The sequence below is a fragment of the Salvelinus sp. IW2-2015 genome, linkage group LG8, assembly GCF_002910315.2.
Source record: "Salvelinus sp. IW2-2015 linkage group LG8, ASM291031v2, whole genome shotgun sequence".
In the NCBI taxonomy this organism is placed as follows: Eukaryota; Metazoa; Chordata; class Actinopteri; order Salmoniformes; family Salmonidae; genus Salvelinus; species Salvelinus sp. IW2-2015.
Genome location: NC_036848.1, coordinates 37,420,223 through 37,438,035, shown reverse-complemented (window position 1 = coordinate 37,438,035; position 17,813 = coordinate 37,420,223). Strand labels below are relative to the sequence as shown.

General features: G+C 44.5%; 1 protein-coding gene across 1 annotated transcript; it reads right to left on the bottom strand.

Annotated features, from left to right (window-relative positions):
• Window positions 1-444: 444 nt before the first annotated feature.
• trim65 (tripartite motif containing 65) lies at window positions 445-17,813 on the bottom strand. Its single transcript, XM_023993254.3, has 8 exons — window positions 17,718-17,813; window positions 14,472-14,946; window positions 14,131-14,226; window positions 10,298-10,528; window positions 3,053-3,221; window positions 2,549-2,638; window positions 2,104-2,321; window positions 445-1,970 (listed from the first exon to the last, which is right to left on the bottom strand). Exons 2-8 carry the CDS (start codon window positions 14,904-14,906, stop codon window positions 1,662-1,664), a joined length of 1,548 nt encoding a protein of 515 aa, XP_023849022.1. The 5' UTR covers window positions 14,907-14,946; window positions 17,718-17,813; the 3' UTR covers window positions 445-1,661.

The window sequence follows — 17,813 nt, the reverse complement described above, 5'->3', positions numbered from 1 at the left end:
TGCAAAGAAAAAGCCATATCTCAGACTGGCCAATAGAAAGAAAATATTAAGATGGGCAAAAAAACACAGACACTGGACAGAGGAACACTGTTGATATTGAGACTGGTGTTTTGCGGGTACTATTTAATGAAGCTGCCAGTTGAGGACTTGTGAGGCGTCTGTTTCTCAAACTAGACACTCTAATGTACTTGTCCTCTTGCTCAGGGCCTCCCACTTCTCCTTCTATTCTGGTTAGAGCCAGTTTGCGCTGTTCTGTGAAGGGAGTAGTACACAGCGTTGTACGAGATTTTCAGTTTCTTGGCAATTTCTCGCATGGAATAGCCTTCATTTCTCAGAACAACAATAGACTGAATAGTTTCAGAAGAAAGTTATTTGTTTCTGGCCATTTTGAGCCTGTAATCGAACCCACAAACGCTGATGCTCCAGATACTCAACTAGTCTGAAGAAGTTTTATTGCTTCTTTAATCAGGACAACAGTTTTCAGATGTGCTAAGATAATTGCAAAAGGGTTTTCTAATGATCAATTAGCCTTATAAAATGATAAACTTGGATTAGCTAACACAATGTGCCATTGGAACACAGGAATGATGGTCGCTGATAATGGGCCTCTACGCCTATGTAGATATTCCATTCAAAATAAGCCGTTTCCAGCTACAATAGTCATTTACAACATTAACAATGTCTACACTGTATTTCTGATCAATTTGATGTTATTTTAAATGGACAAAAAATTTGCTTTTCCTTCAAAAACAAGGACATTTCTAAGTGACCCCAAACTTTTGAACGGTGGTGTACAGGAAAACAATTAATCTCTTGTTGAATGACAACATACACTTCATTGAAAAATCACTACTGTTGACCAATCACCGACAAAGGGGCGTAGACTTCGGCTTCGAACTTCAGCTTGTCTCTAGAAAAAAAAAAGTATGCACAAACAGCCAAAAACGATCTACCTCCCAACCCTAACTCAAAATGTTTAAAATTCAACTTCAACGGAATGATGCCAGAGTTGGGACGTCCCTAGGATCCCGTTTAGACTTTTCCGTGCTCTCACAGACGCCACAATGGGAAAGATACAATGATGCAATGTCTATGGTTCCCGAAAAATAACTGATCCCCGTTTTTACCTGGTTTTAACTTGTGTCCTTTGTCCTGATCCTGTCAACATCCTGATTGTGCCCACATTTTTAGACAGGTGTTGACAATAAAAAGACACATTGTAATTTGATTGTGACTGGAGGTATTCAGACACAGTGTCTGGATATTTTACAAGTGTAGACAGATCCGGACAGAAAAAACATTTAAATCATAATTATTCCACTCTCRAAAATCATTGACAGGTGGCACCATTGACTGATTATTGACTGATTACATCAATATGTGTCTTACAATAAATAAATATTATTTTGAAAGCTGTGAAATAATTTGCATAAAGGGACAAGGAAATCTGGTCAAAATGGAGACACAATGGACCAACAACAGGCACATTTTAATAGCATACTGTATGTAGACACATTTCTGGAAATGTAGGCACAATCAGAATGTAGGCAAGATCAGGACAAAGGACCCATGTTAGCACCAGGTATAAACAGGGTTATAGTTTCCCAAGACTAGTCCTATAAGAGATTGTTAGGTCACGGTCATTCCCTTTCGTGTTGTCGTCATGGCGAGCAGAGGGTGATGCTCACGCCCTCCCCTATCCAACAGGCGGGGAACAGCTCCTGAGTGAAGGCACAGTGGAAGGCATGCAGCCGCGTATGCCCGTCTCCATAGTACGTCAGTGTTCCAGCCTCGTAGTCCAGCAGAATTCCGATGCGGGAGTGGTGGGAGTGGCCAGCCACCGTCTCCTGGCGGCCGTTGTGCCAGGCACTCAGCTGGCGCTCATCCAGCTGGAGGCTCCAGGACAGATCGTTCATTCCCACCATGCACCTTTTCCCCTTTTCCTTCCTGGGGATGCCCTCGTAAGTCACCTGGGGGAGAGATGCAGGGGTCAAAGGTAGGAAGAGGTGCAGTCAAAATTTCTAAAGACACGGGCACAATTCTATACAGTATATACAAATATTTACATATCATTTGGCTACCATGGCCTTCACATCTTCTTACCCCCAGGTAGGCCCATGGCTTGGACAACTCCAGCTCCCAGTAGTGCTTTCCGTGTTTGAAGCCCTGGAAGCAGAGCACTTGCCAGGTGTGGTCAAAGCGAGCCTCGTGGGCTGGGACAGGGCGCGGCCCAGAGGTCAGGTGTTCCGCCCGTAGGTTCTCCTGGCAGAGGAGCAGGTGACCGTTGGCCGTGCGAGGGTCAAAGGTCAGGGTGCAGCGGTCTGAGGAGGAGGAGGTAGCATGTGAGAAGACATTTAGGTGTACAGTTTATTAGTCTAAATTAGCTCTAAAACAAAGGGTAGGTGATAGATCACGCTTATGTTGGTAAAGTTCTGAACATCATTCAGGTTACTAATTATAGATTCCAGAAAAAAAATATATGCTATTATTTACAGTTACTGTGTTAATATCTGAAAGTTTTATGTTAAAGTAAGGAACGACCACATACATTCACTGAGGCCCTCCTTCCCAGTGGGGTGACATGGAGCAGCAGGACTGGGGACCACAGCCAGGACAGGGCGCTTATCCTGGGGAGAACCTAGGGAAGAGAGGGGGTGGGGGATGGGGAAAAGGAGGGAGATTGGGGGAGAAACACAGACAGACATTTTAAAAGTTTAGAGATGACTATCCATAAAAACAACACACACAGCTCCAGCTAAATATAGAGCAGCTAAATATAGAGCATTTACCTCGGCAAAGTAAGACAATATGCTCCTCATACAATAAGGTTACCTTGTCCTGACCTTACACACAGCCTCCTCCTTCATACAGTGAGGTTAGGTTACCTTGTCCTGACCTTACACACAGCCTCCCTCGCTTCATGACAGTGAGATTAGGTTACGTTGTCCTGAACCTTACACACATGCCTCTCCTTCATACAATAAGGTTAGGTTACCTTGCTTGTCCTGACCTTACACACAGCCTCCTCCTTCATACAGTGAGGTTAGGTTACCTTGCTTGTCCTGCCCCACAGCTGTAGACACAGCCTTCTCCAGGTCCTCAGATACTAGCTTGGAGATCCGTGAGAGGACGTCTGTCACCCCGCTGAGCCTCTCCTGCAGGTTAGGGGTCACATCCACTGGAATGTCCTTCATACGAGGGACCTCCACCAGCCGAGACTCCTACAGAGCAAAGGAGGAAAATGATATAGTATGATTGTCAATAATAATACAATATGGGAATTTTATCCCAAAGCTACTTAGTGCTAACATGTTCATATATTTTATGTATGTGATTTATGCAGTGTTGTAGTACTCAAGTACAGGACTCGGACTCGAATCCTGATTTTATTTCTTGTGACTAAACTTGGACTTGGCCATTGGTGACTCGGACTTGCCTTCCGATGACTGGTATTTTCACTTAGGACTTGATAGGCTACTATGATAATGTCGTGACTTGACTTTAACATTAATCTGAAGACTGTTAGTCAACTAATTAACCAACTATGTGTAATTGTTACCCGATTTGAATTAACCATGTAACAATTAGCTCATTAGGATCTGGGGCACCACGACAGTGGTTATTTAAAGAGTTACCATCTCCTGAATTAAACTCTAAAAGGTCTTTACCTATCACATCTATAAACAGACAACTTATTAATCATAACCTCGTATCATATCATTTTGAACAGTCGTAACCTCCTTGCATCTGCAAAAACTCGAGCCTTACTTATGATTCAGTACTACACAAATTGGTTAAATTATTTATTTACTAGCTAACTAAATGGGAACACAGGATAAACATACACTCTGCACCGGTTATTGACTGAAGACTTAATACGCTGAAAACAGGTCCCTAGTGCATTGACAACAACATGGATGCTTGTTAAAGAGATGAAGAGAGAGAGAGAGAGAGACAGACACACTTAACATTGTCACATTCAGAAACTACTCTCACCTACAATAACCATATACTTTGCACACGAACCAGCACCCGCATTGAGAAAGAAATCATGAATATATTTCATGACATGCTTGGGTTCGCCGGGGGTCTCTCGGTGAATGGAGCAGCCTTGGAAAGGGGGTTGGGCCCTTTTGCGGCACGCTTGTAAGGCTCTGATTGTCCAAAATGGTTCCAACAATTCTTCTCCTGTTGTCCTTCTTCGTAGTTGTCCGGTATCCGGTGACTTGTTGTGTATTCCTGAACAGAATTACAGAGTTGATTTTCCTTCCATTCGCCCTTGAAGATGCTTCTTTGAAGATAGGCTTAGCCAGCCATATTGATGGTTACCCAATGGGGTGATGAGAGTAGCGTAATAAGATGGTTTGAGCAGAGTAACAGGATGGTCTTACTTAAATTCACTTTAGAAGATACTTTACTAAGAACAGCTAATCAGCCATTACAGTGATTGTCCGAGAGGTGAGTTTATCATCTCTACCTCGTGTTGAGATTCAAAGTAAAAACCATTTTAAAACGCGCAGCTGCCGCTTCACGCCTTTTCTGGTTCAATGTGTTAACTTCTTAACCTATCCTTCATACCTTTTCCTCAAAAGTCCTTTATACCTTTTCCTCAAAAGGGGCGGTTCCGGCAGGCTGGCACGCTCCCTGACCTCACTCTGGGGCGGTGATTACTCACTGTGCAAAGTTATGGAAAACAATTATCTCTTAACTTCTCAAATCACATCCCTGTCTTAGCAAAAACACTTTCATCATCTTTCATATTAAATGCACAACGCATAGTATGGAAACTTCACATATGTAGTTGGTATACTTTCCAAGTTACAGTATTTCCTTTTTACATTTTTTAATGACATCACAAAATAACAAACAAAATGACATTTGTGTCCTAAAGCCCACGTTCTCTGTTAGAAATATTGTTCCAGTATTCACTTTTGAATGTGTGAGTTTCAGCGGGAAAAAGTCTGTTGAGACGAAGCACATTCCTTTGGTGAATCTTGAGAGTGCAGGCCTGGATTTTCTCCCTTGATTTACAACAGGACATGAGTTGTTAATCCCCACTAGTTCTTTCCTTCCCCCTCTACGGGTGAGAGGGGGTCTGATTGAAGTTATTCATTGCAAACCTGATCTGACCTATTTGGATTCTCGTGGACAGTCATGACAATAAGCAGAATATTAGCCACACTGATGACTTGCAAATCCAATCGGTTTCCCACGTTGATTCAACGTCATCACATTGATTTCTGGGGTTGAAATGACGTGGAAACAACGTTGATTCAACCAGTTTTTGCCCAGTGGATAGGCTAGAGCAGGGATGTCAAACTCATTCCATAGAGGGCCTAGTGTCTTCTGGGTTTTTCCTTTCAATTCAATTTTGTTTTTTCCTTTCAATTAAAACCTAGAAAACCAGGTGAGGGGAGTTGCTTACTAATTAATTACCTTAATTTATCAATCAAGTACGAGTATATACACTACCGTTCAAAAGTTTGAGGTGACTTAGAAATGTCCTTGTTTTTGAAAGAAAWWWTTTTTTTTGACCATTAAAATAACATCAAATTGATCAGAAATACAGTGTAGACATTGTTAATGTTGTAAATGACTATTGTAGCTGGAAACGGCAGATTTTTTATGGAATATCTACATAGGCGTACATAGGCCCATTATCAGCAACCATCACTCCTGTGTTCCAATGGCACGTTGTGTTAGCTAATCCAAGTTCATAATTTTAAAAGGCTAATTGATCAAAAAAGGTTTTTGCTTTGTCATTATGGGGAATTGTGTGTAGATTGATGAGGATATTTTTTGTTTTAATCCATTTTAGAATAAGGCTGTAACATAACAACATGTGGAAAAAGTCAAGGTGTCTGAATACTTTCCGAATGCACTCGAAGACTGTAAAAACACCAGGAAATCAGCTCCAAGTGCTCCAGCTCCAACTATTCCCACACATAATAGAGACAAATGTGATCGTATACAAATGTAAGCAATGCTTGAAATGATTATGTTTTAGTCAAATATTTTATATGTTTGGGCTTCTTGCTGTCATTTTAAAGTCTACAAATTATTAGTAAATATGTTCTGGCCCCCCCGACCAAAAAAAATCTCCCCGCGGCTGAATCTAGTTGATGCTCTAGAGTATTTGGAGACTAATGAAGTACAGTCCCAGGCTTCTCCAAACTATGGTAGTGTTACATCTGCCTCTGCCACGCCCTCTACTTCTCATCCTGTGACTCCCTAACCTGCCGCAAGCCCCCCAGTGCTCTCTCCCTCTCTCTGTGTGGGTGTATCTGATTATGTGAGTGGAGACAGGTGTGCTGGAGTCAGAGCAGATCCCCACCAGCTGCAACCTGTTCCATAATCAAGACCTCTACAAATACTCAGGCCTGCCACTTCCACGCTGCCAGATCGTAGCTTCTGCTCAGTCAGTCTGCATTTCAAGCCGTTTGTTCCTGCATAGATCTCGTTATTCTGTGGTGCCTGTTTTCCCTACCATAATTCTGCTTTTCTCTTCGCTACAGTTCCGTCTGCTCTGACTCTGGTCCCTGTCGCCAGTCCCTCGTCTCGTCAATCCTGCTTCCCTGCCCTGGACCCCCACTCTACTGCTTCCTTGGATTCTGCTCCGGACCTGCTTACCCTGCTCCTACTCTCCTTGCCCCAGCCTCAGTTCCTGGTTCCCTGCTACCCGCCCGAGCTCCCCCTGGCCTTTTCAATAAATACCTTGGTTACCTTATCCCTGTCTCCTCGTCTGAGTCTGCACTTAGGTTCACCTGCTCCACTCCGCGTAACAGTACAATCTGGCCAAAATATATGAACCCAGCAGACTTAGATCCTCTCCACCAAACCTTCGCCGGCCAAGGCGCCATGCTCGAGCAACATGACCAGGCACAGAAAACCCTTCTGGAGCACGTCAAGGAGTTTTCACGGAGCCTTTCTGACCTGCAGGACCGAACCTTCGCCCAGAGCTCGCAACCAGCCCCTAGTCCTTCTCCTCTGCCCCGTGAGCCATTTGTTCCGGCCCCGAGCGTTACGATGGCAACCTCGGAGCTTGCAGAGCATTTTTGGTACAATGTTCACTAGTATTCGAGCAACAGCCCTACTCCTATGTTAGCGAACGGGCCATGATTTCCTTACTGATTGGCTGCCTCCGTGGAGCAGCGCTTTCCTGGGCCACGGCGGTGTGGGAGAGACAGTCCATCTGCTCCTCCTACTCCAGCTTCACGGAGGAGATGATGAGAGTCTTCGACCACCCTGTCAGCAGTAAGGATGCCGCTAAATGACTCCTGTCCCTCTATCAAGGCTCCCATAGTGTCGCTGAAATGGCGATCGAGGTTCGCACCCTTGCCGCTGAGAGCGGCTAGAATGAGGCCGTTCAGGGAGCATTCCAGAACGCTCTCACTGAGAACATCAAGGACGAGTTGGTGTCCAGGGATGAGCCTGATGGACTCGATGAGCTCGGTTGTATAACCTCTCTCGCCCGGAGCACGAGGCTATGGAAAGGTACATCCAGGTTTCCCTGGCTGCAGGCCTTCTTCCTCTCCGGTGGGTGCTGGTTTTTTCTTTGTAAATAAAAAGGATGGGTCAGTGAGGTATAGACTTCTGGGGGCTGAATAAGTATCCCTTGCCACTCATCAGTTCTGCTTTTGCCCCCCTCCATGTTGCCACGTTGTTCACCAAACTCGACCTCCGGAATGCCTACCACCTTGTCTGCATCAGAGAGGGGGACGAGTGGAAAACTGCGTTTAACACACCACTTGTCCACTTTGAGTATTTGGTCATGCCTTTTGGTCTTACTAACGCCCCTGCTGTTTTCCAGAACCTAGTCAATAAAGTGCTGAGGGATGTGATTGGACGCTTCGTTTTTGTCTATTTGGATGACATTCAGATTTTTTTCTAAGGACCCTGAGGCTCACCAGCAACACGTTCGCCAAGTTCTCCAACGGCTGTGGGAGAATAAGCTTTTTGTCAAAGCTGAGAAATGTGAGTTCCATGTTTTCTCTGTCTTTACGGTTATATTATTGCACAGGTGAAGTTACATATGGACCCCGCCAAGGTCATGGCAGTCACAGAGTGTCCTGCACCCTTTAACCTGAAGCAGCTACAGCATTTCCTGGGGTTTGCCAATTTTTACAGATGTTTCATCCGCAACTACAGKCGTCTGGCAGCACCACTCTCAACTCCACTCTGATCAGAAGCTCCACCCATGTGCATTCTTCTCCCGTAAGCTCTCACCTGCAGAGAATAATTTTGACTCCTGGCAGTTAAGCTGGCTCTGGAGGAATGGCGTTACTGGCTGGAGGGCTCTGTACTCCCCTTCATCGTGTGGACTGACCATAAAAACCTGTCCTACATCCAGACTGCCAAACGTCTGAACTCCCGGGAAGCCAAGTGGGCCTTGTTCCCTCGGTAGATTCAACTTCCCACTCACTTATCGCCCCGGTTCTAGGAATACCAAGCCTGACGCCCTCTCCCGCCAGTTCACCGCCAACAACAATGGTTCTGAGTCAGATTCCATTGTGCCATCCACCTGCATCGTTGCCGCCGTCTCCTGGAAGATCGAGTCCCGTATCCGCCAGGCTCAGCAGAACTAGCCTGACCCGGGTAACGGTCCTAGAAATGCTCTGTTTGTTTCTGATTCTGTTTGCTCTGTTCTTCAGTGGGCGCATTCTACCTGCCTCACCTGTCACCCTGGCATAAACCGGACCCTTGCCTTCCTGCATCAGAGCTTTTGGTGGCCCACCATGGAGAGAGATGCCTGGGAGTTTGTCTCAGCCTGCTCGGTCTGTGCCCGGAACAAAACCTCCACTAGACCCACTTCCAGTCTGCTTCGCCCCCTTCCCATACCCAGCCGCCCTTGGTCACACATAGATTTCGTCACTGGCCTTCCCCCATCTAACGGTAACTCAGTCATCCTCACCATTATTGACAGATTTTCCAAAGCGGCTCACTTCATTCCCCTCTCCAAGCTCCCGTTCTCCAGGGAAACTGCAGACCTGCTGGTATCCCATGTGTTTCATCTGCATGGCATCCCCACTGACATCGTTTCCGACGGGACACCAGTTTACATCCCAGATATGGAGATCCTTCTGTTCAGCTCTTGCTATCAATGTCAGTCTTTCTTCGGGATATCACCCTCAGACCAACGGCCAGACTGAACGGACCAACCAGGAGATAGAGACTACCCTACGCTGCGTGACTTCTGCTAACCCTTCCTCCTGGAGTGCTCAGCTACCCTGGGTTGACTATGCGCAAAACACCCTCACCAACTCCTCGTCAGGTATGTCACCTTTCGAGTGTGCTCTGGGTTTCCAACCCCTCTTGGTCCCCGCCCAAGAGCTTGAGGTCCCCTCTGTCCATGACCATATGCACCGTTGTCCTCGTACCTGGAGGAAGGCACAGGCTTCTCTTTCCCGTGCCTCCTCCAGGACCCAGTCCCAAGCCAACCGTCGCCGTGCCTCAGCTCCAGTCTACACCCCAAGCCAAAAGGTATGGCTCTCTTCAAGGGACCTGCCATTGAAAGTTGCATCGAAGAAACTTTCCTCCCGATTCATTGGCCATTTGAGATTGACTGTGTCATTAACCGCTCTGCTGTGCGCCTGAAACTCCCAGCCTCTCTCAGGATCCACCCTACCTTCCATGTATCCTTGATTAAACCTGTCTTCTCCTGCAGCAGCTCCTCCACCCCCTCGGCTCATTGATGACCATCCTGCCTATACCGTCCGGCAGCTTCTGGACGTGCGCCGTCGGGGTCGCGGCTGGCAGTACCTGGTGGACTGGGAAGGATACGGGCCTGAGGAGTGCTGCTGGGTGCCCTGCCGCTCCGGACCTGTTTACCCTGCCCCTACTCCCCTTACCCTAGCCTCAGTTCCTAGTTTCCTGCTACCCGCCCAAGCTCCCCCTGGCCTGCACCCCATCTCCCCCTGCTTTTCAATAAATACCTTGGTAACCTTATCCCTGTCTCCTCGTCTGAGTCTGCACTTGGGTTCAATCTTGTTATATCCTGATGTGATTTGTTTACTGGGGAGTAGAACATATCAATGGTCTGTAAATAGAGGATGCTGCCTGAATCAGGAGGGAACGGCGCCAGTGCTAAATATCACGGTTATCAATCTTTTCAAACATTTCTATTACTCTGCTCTGTGCACACTAGGCTTGAGTCTCCTAACCGACAAGTTTTATAGCAGTGAATGCTTACATGTAAAACCAGCTCTGAGATAAATGATCAGCATATTGTTTTTGGGGATAGGTCATTCTGTATGCCGGTAAAAATCCAATCTATTTGGGAAAATATGTCAATGCTAACCTGTATTAGCTGGATGTCGGGCAGGTTGCGAAGAGTTGCGATCTGGCTCTGGCGCTCCCCGAGTTGCTTGGCCCTCTCCTGTAGCTCCTCCAACCTAGCCTCCACCTGGGAGAGGGAAGCCTCCTTCTCCTGCTCAATGAAGTTCTCTGTAGACTCCTGTTTCTCTGCTAGCACCTTCAACAGCATGGAGAACTTGGCATTCACCCAGTGGGAGGTCTGCTGCAGGGTCACCTACAGAGGGGGAGAAGTTGGGGGTGAGAACAGTAAGAGGGAAACATTTACCATATAGATACAAGGATAGTAGTAGTATTTAGGATTGTAGTTGACACTGCAGTGAGAGAGGTGTCAACTTTCCAATAAACCAATATTGAAATTAGGGCTGGCTTGTGTAGCCGCAGATTATGGATGAAGACCGTCATGAAAATAAAAAAACTCATTACGTTTACATTTAATTTTTTACTTCACCAGAGTCAGTTGAACTCATTGACTTCGTCATTGCGCTAACGCGAGTTAGCAATTACACTGGTGCTAGTTAGCAACTTCCTTTAAACTGCACGCAGAGACATAAAAATGGTATCCACAAGTTCATCTGACTCTAGGAATGTAGACAAGGGCCTCATTGTGTGTGGAGGTGTGTGTGGAGGTGGACGTGTTTAACTATTCTTGTGGGGACCAGGAATCCCCTCATTGTGTGTGTTTGTGTGTGTGGAGGTGGACGTGTTTAACTATTCTTGTGGGGACCAGGAATCCCCCCCTTTATTTTATTTCACCTTTATTTAACCAGGTAGGCTAGTTGAGAACAAGTTAGTGTTAAGGTTAGAATTATGTTAAGGGTTAGGGTTATGTTTAGGGTTAAGGTTAGGTTTTGGGGTTAGGTTAAGAGTACGGGTTAGGGAAAATAGGATTTTGAATGGGACTGAATTGTGTGTCACAAGACTGTGTGCATGTGCGCTAGTGCAGCATACCACCCTGCATCCCCATGCTGGCTTGCCACTGAAGCTAAGCATAGTCGGTCCCTGGATGGGAGACCAGATGCTGCTGAAAGTGGTGTTTGAGGGACAGTAGGAGGCACTCTTTCCTCTGACCTAAAAAAAATATCTCAATACCCCAGGGCAGTGATTCGGGACATTTCCCCGTTTAGGGTGTGCTGTATTTCGGATGGGATATTAAACGGGTGTCCTGACTCTGCGGTCACCAAAGGACATAAGAGTAGGGGTGTTAACCCCGGTGTCCTGGCTAAATTTCCAATCTGGCCCTCACCACCATCATGGCCACCTAATCATCCCCAGCTTCTAATTGGCTCATTCATCTCCCACCTCTCCCCTGTAACTACTCCCCAGGTTGTTGCTGTAAATGAGAATGTTTTCTCAGTCAACTGACCTGGTAAAATGAGGCTTAAATAAAATAAAATAAAATAAAAAGTGTGTGTGTGTAAATTATGTACAGTGGGGAGAACAAGTATTGGATACACTGCCGATTTTGCAGGTTTTCCTACTTACAAAGCATGTAGAGGTCTGTAATTTTTATCATAGGTACACTTCAACTGTGAGAGACGGAATCTAAAACAAAAATCTAGAAAATCACATTGTATGATTTTTAAGTAATTAATTTGCATTTTATTGCATGACATAAGTATTTGACATATCAGAAAAGCAGAACTTAATATTTGGTACAGAAACCTTTGTTTGCAATTACAGAGATCATACGTTTCCTGTAGTTCTTGACCAGGTTTGCACACACTGCAGCAGGGATTTTGGCCCACTCCTCCATACAGGCTTTTCTAACTGCCTGTGTATATTGGTTTCTAGCTTCCCTGAAAAGTTGCATATCACGGGGGATGTTCGATGCTAATGCAGAACGCCATAGGATGTTTTTGTGTTGGTTAAGGGCAGTCAGGTCTGGAGAGAACCAAGGGCTATATCTGTTCCTGGTTCTAAATTTCTTGAATGGGGCATGCTTATTTAAGATGGTGAGGAAGGCATTTAAAAAAAATAACCAGGCATCCTCTACTGACGGGATGAGATCAATATCCTTCCAGGATACCCCGGCCAGGTCGATTAGAAAGGCCTGCTCGCTGAAGTGTTTCAGGGAGCGTTTGACAGTGATGAGTGGAGGTCGTTTGACCGCTGACCCATTACGGATGCAGGCAATGAGGCAGTGATCGCTGAGATCTTGGTTGAAAACAGCAGAGGTGTATTTAGAGGGCAAGTTGGTTAGGATGATATCTATGAGGGTGCCCGTGTTTACGGCTTTGGGGTGGTACCTGGTAGGTTCATTGATKATTTGTGTGAGATTGAMGGCATCAAGCTTAGATTGTAGGATGGCTGGGGTGTTWAGTATGTTCCAGTTTAGGTCGCCTAGCAGCACGAGCTCTGAAGATAGATGGGGGGCAATCAGTTCACATATGGTGTCCAGAGCACAGCTGGGGGCAAATAATAATAAGAGTAAAATAAAGAACAGAGCAGCAGCAGCAAATGATGAGTATAAAAGTGTGTGCGTATATATTTGATGGGTTATGATTTCTAAACTTGAAATATTGTTAATCATCAGGTATCCTATTGAAATGAGGAGCGCCACAGTTTGGTTTCTACACCAGAAGTTAATCTGTAGGAGGAATGTATATGGTGGAGTCAATTAAGCTTGGAATGTACTGAGTAAAGTTAAGGCAATCACATGGTTGCAGTCACTGATAAGGGTGGAGAGCTGTGGTTTAGTGAGGAATGGGGGCCTAGGTCAGGTCACATTAAGGGAGAAGGAACAGTTTATTATCCGCATCACTTAACTTCCTGCCTAGCAATAAAGATGTAATGTTTAGAGGGAAGGAGGAGACTTCACCCAAATTGAGGTAAATACACTTGTGCTGGTGGAAACACATCTTTGTCTGTTCAGCTGTCTGTCTGACCCTTTGGGTGAATAAACTTGGTTTGAGTTTTTATAGTTGTCCGTCCGTTTTTACCCTGTCATTTAGAACCTAACATAGTGTATGCGTGTGGGGTGTCAATGTTGTGTGTGAGTGAGTGTGTGTGTGTATATGGTTTGTGTTTATATAGTCTAGTGAGTGTGTGTAGGGTCAGTGCAGATAGTTTGGGTACCCTTAATTGACTATTCAGCAGTCTGGCTATTTAGAAGTCTTATGGCTTGGGGGTGGAAGCTGTCTCGGAGCCTGTTCGTCCGAGAGCCAATGCTCTGGTACCGTTTGCCGAACAGTAGCTGAGTGATCAGTCTGTGGCTTGGGTGGCTGGAGTCTTTGACAGTTGTCACAAAAGATGAGAGGTATTTTCAGAAGGTAGAAAGAATGTAATATGAGCAAAACATTTTTGTGAACCGGCATTTCGTAACATTTGGAATAGATTTTTATGAACGATGCATGCTACATTTTGATCGGTTTGGGGTCCGCAGACCGATGCACTTGTATCTTAAACATTTGAATCATGGACAGATGCCTATGTGAATCGTTACATCCCCATTTTTAACGTGATTAAACTTTGCTGAAACAAGCAAGGTGTTGTAGAAAACAAGTCTTAGGCTGCCTAGACAACGCACCCCTTTCAGCAGTAGCACCTGCATTCAGGAGTGGAGGACAAAATATGCATCTTTAAAAATATATACTGAATGATTATAAAGTGGCTGCGGTCATATTGCTGACAAATAACCTTCATCCAAATGTCCATGACCGTCACAGCCCTAATTTGAAACAATGCGACTAATATCCGACAAATCTACCTTGCAAGTAGAGGAAACCTTTTCGCAATGAACCAATGTAGGCCTATCCATTGACGATGGTACTTTCAATATAAAGGTGTAGTGACGGTCACTGTAAAAAACAACGTTACCTTGGCTTTGGTGATGTTCTCTGTCAGCTCAGTGATGCTCCTCTCAGTCTCCTCCATACATATTCCCACCTCCACACTCTTCTTCCTCAGTAGTAACTGTTCAAACAGATAGACAATACCATAGGATATGCAGCAGAGTATGAATTCAATTTCATGACATTTGCAGCACACAAATGTTGACCTGTCAGAGAGAATATAGTGTGTATATATATATAGTATCAGTGTTTTCCAGGAGTTAGTGTTGGGTCACAGGCAGCCAATGGGGCTGTGGCAGATTTTGTTTTTGTTCATCTCTTTGACAGTCACAAAAACATAGGAGCCACTTACGGTCTGACACTCACCTCTCGGTTCTCCTTCTCAGCCTCCACCAGCACTTTCTCGTGGTTCTTACACTCGGAGATGGCACACTCGCAGCACACACACATGTTGTCCTTCCGGCAGTAGTACACCAGGGACTTCTTGTGTCGGTCACACAGAATCAGGGGCGTGGCTCTGGCCATGTCGCCCCTCATAACCGGTACAGTGTCTCTCCCGAATGCACCAGCACTGTTCGCTGTGGCCTCAGCCAGAACGGACAGGGACACGTTGCGTTTTAGGATGGGTCTAGTGGGGAATTTCTCGTTGCAGATAGGGCAATGCGGCCCGATGTCGGACCTGGACTTGGTGTCCCAGTGAGTTGTGATGCAGTCTCGACAGAAGGTGTGACCGCATGGGATGGTAACTGGGAATTTGAAGCGGTCCAAGCAAATGGCGCAGGACAAATTGTGCGTCTCCATCCCTCCAGTAGATCTGTGAACAGAACACACCTCTTCAGATCTGTGGAGAGAAATTAATGGGAGAAGTTGGACATGATGTAGGTTGCTGATACAGTAGCTACATAACATGCATATGGATTTCAATCTTGATTCTAAGATTGCATCATGCTGTAGCTAGCCATGATACTGTCACATTATTGTGTACTGGCCTACTGTAACATGTTCATTTATTTATTGTTGACAGCATCACGAGACAAAGAGCCATTTAGGACAGGGGTCTTCAACCTTTCTTGCCCAGGGACTACCACCCAGGCAAACTGGCGACCCCCATCATATGTTAGCAAAAAATATTTAATTCACATCTTATCATCAGGTGAATGCCAAGGAGAAGTAATCAACATTTTAAAATGAATAGATTTTGCATTATTTTGACCTCCCCACATTACAATTGGAGGAGYAAGTGTAAACTCTAACACAGRCAGTGGAGGCTGCTGAGGGAGGACAGATCATACTAATGGCTGGCTAACCATGTATTTGATACCATTCCACCAATTCTGCTTCAGCCATTACCACGAGCCCATCCTCCCCAATTAAGGTGCCACCAACCTCCTGTGAACACAGCCTATTAGATAGAAAGGTAACTTTAAAAATATATATATCTTATAGTGCCTGTTTAGCTGGTTAAACAAAGGTTAGTCTTGTTGGCAAAAATTAAGTCAAGAAAGCTTACCAGTGGCACTTGCCATAACTGGTACTTGCAGGTGCTTTTTAAAAGCCTTTGTCAGATACTCCAGTGATTTTAAATAGCTCCAATGAGTGTAACTTGCCTAATATTAGGAGTTGAGAAGTAAAGTTGACATCATGAGAAAGATGTTCTCCTCTTCTCTACTATAGGTATGTAATTCAAGGTGTGTATATTCTGTTAGCGATAGTCACAAAAATAGTTAAATGACAAAAAGATGTGCCATATACAGTATGAGTCAAAGATTTTGACAGACCTACTCATTCAAGGGTTTTTCTTTATTTTGACTATTTTCTACATTGTAGAATAATAGTGAAGACATCAAAACTATGAAATAACACACATGGAATCATGTAGTAAGCAAACAAGTGTTCATCAAATCAAAATATATTTAAAATGTTTGACTCTTCAAAGTAGCCAACCTTTGCCTTGATGACAGCTTTGCACTCTTAGCATTCTCTCTACCAGCTTCATGAGGAATGCTTTTCCAACAGTCTTCAAGAAGTGCCCACATATGCTAAGCACTTGTTGGCTGCTTTTCCTTCACTTGCGGTCCATCTCATCCCAGACCATCTCAATTGGGTTGAGGTCAGGTGATTGTGGAGGCCAGGTCATCTGATGCAGCACTCCATCCCTCTCCTTGGCCAAATAGCCCTTACACAGCCTGGAGGTGTGTTTTAGGTCATTGTCCTGTTGAAAAACAAAYTGATAGTCCCACGAAGTGCAAACCTCCTCCATGCTTCACGATGGGAACCACACATGCAGAGATCATCCGTTCACCCACACCGCGTCTCACAAAGACACGGCGGTTGGAACCAAAAATCTCAAATTTGGACTCAGACCAAAGGACAGATTTCCACTGGTCTAATGTCCATTGCTCGTGTTTCTTGGCCCAAGCAAGTCTCTTCTTCTTATTGGTGTCCTTTAGTAGTGGTTTCTTTGCAGCAATTCGACCATGAAGGCCTGATTCTTGCAGACTCCTCTGAACAGTTGATATTGAGATGTGTCTGTTACTTGAACTCTGTGAAGCATTTATTTGGGCTGTAATCTGAGGTGCAGATAACTTGAATTAACTTATCCTCTGCAGCAGAGGTAACTCAGGGTCTTCCTTTCCTGTGGCGATCCTCATGAGAGTCAGTTTCATCATAGCACTTGATCGCAAAAAACATCAAATTTTCCGGATTGACCGTCATTTCTCTTTGCTTATTTGAGCTGTTCTTGCCATAATATGGACTTGGTCTTTTACCAAATAGGGCTATCTTCTGTATACCACCCCTACCCTACCCCTACCAGTTGTGTTGTTTGAGACAACACAACTGATTGTCTCAAACGCATTAAGGAAAGAAATTCCACAAATTAACTTTTAACAAGGCGCACCTGTTAATTTAAATGCGTTCCAGGTGACTATGTCATGAAGCTGGTTGAGAGAATGCCAAGAGTGTGCAAAGCTGTCATCAAGGCAAAGGGTGACTACTTTAAAGAACACTTTTTTGGTTACTACATGATTCCATATGTGTTATTTCATAGTTTTGATGTCTTCACTATTATTCGACAATGTAGAAAATAGTAAAAATAAAGAAAAACCCTGAAATGATTAGGTGTGTCCAAACTTTTTACTTGTACTGTGTGTATATATATAACCTAATATATATATATATACTGTATATATACACTGTATATATACTGTATATTTAGGAGAATGACCATGGTGACAGTTGGACATTATGAGCAACTCGACCATTACAAAGGAATTAACGTTATATACTATGAGATGTTGTCATTTGATGCCATACGGTGAGTGGGTCAAACGATGTTACATAGGCTATAGCAAAGCCAGTAGTTTGTAGCTAGCCTAGCTATATCAAATGAATGACATCACAGTAGATACAAGCCAGGGCGCTAACGTTAATACATAGCTAATGTAGCTAGCTAACGTTACTTTGTAACCATGATTACAGTAAAAAGACAGCTATCAAGTCGAAATATGAGTAACGTTACAGTTTTATGATATTAGCCAAACGGATTAAAGGTAAAACTTTTCACATATATAATTCTAGCTAAAATTCCACTTAAAAGTAAATGTAGCTCACCAGTGCAATATAATAAATTAGGGCATCTGACGTAAATACAGTTGCTGGGAATCCGCCTTGCCGAAATACAGCGTTCAAGACAACTGGGAATTCGGA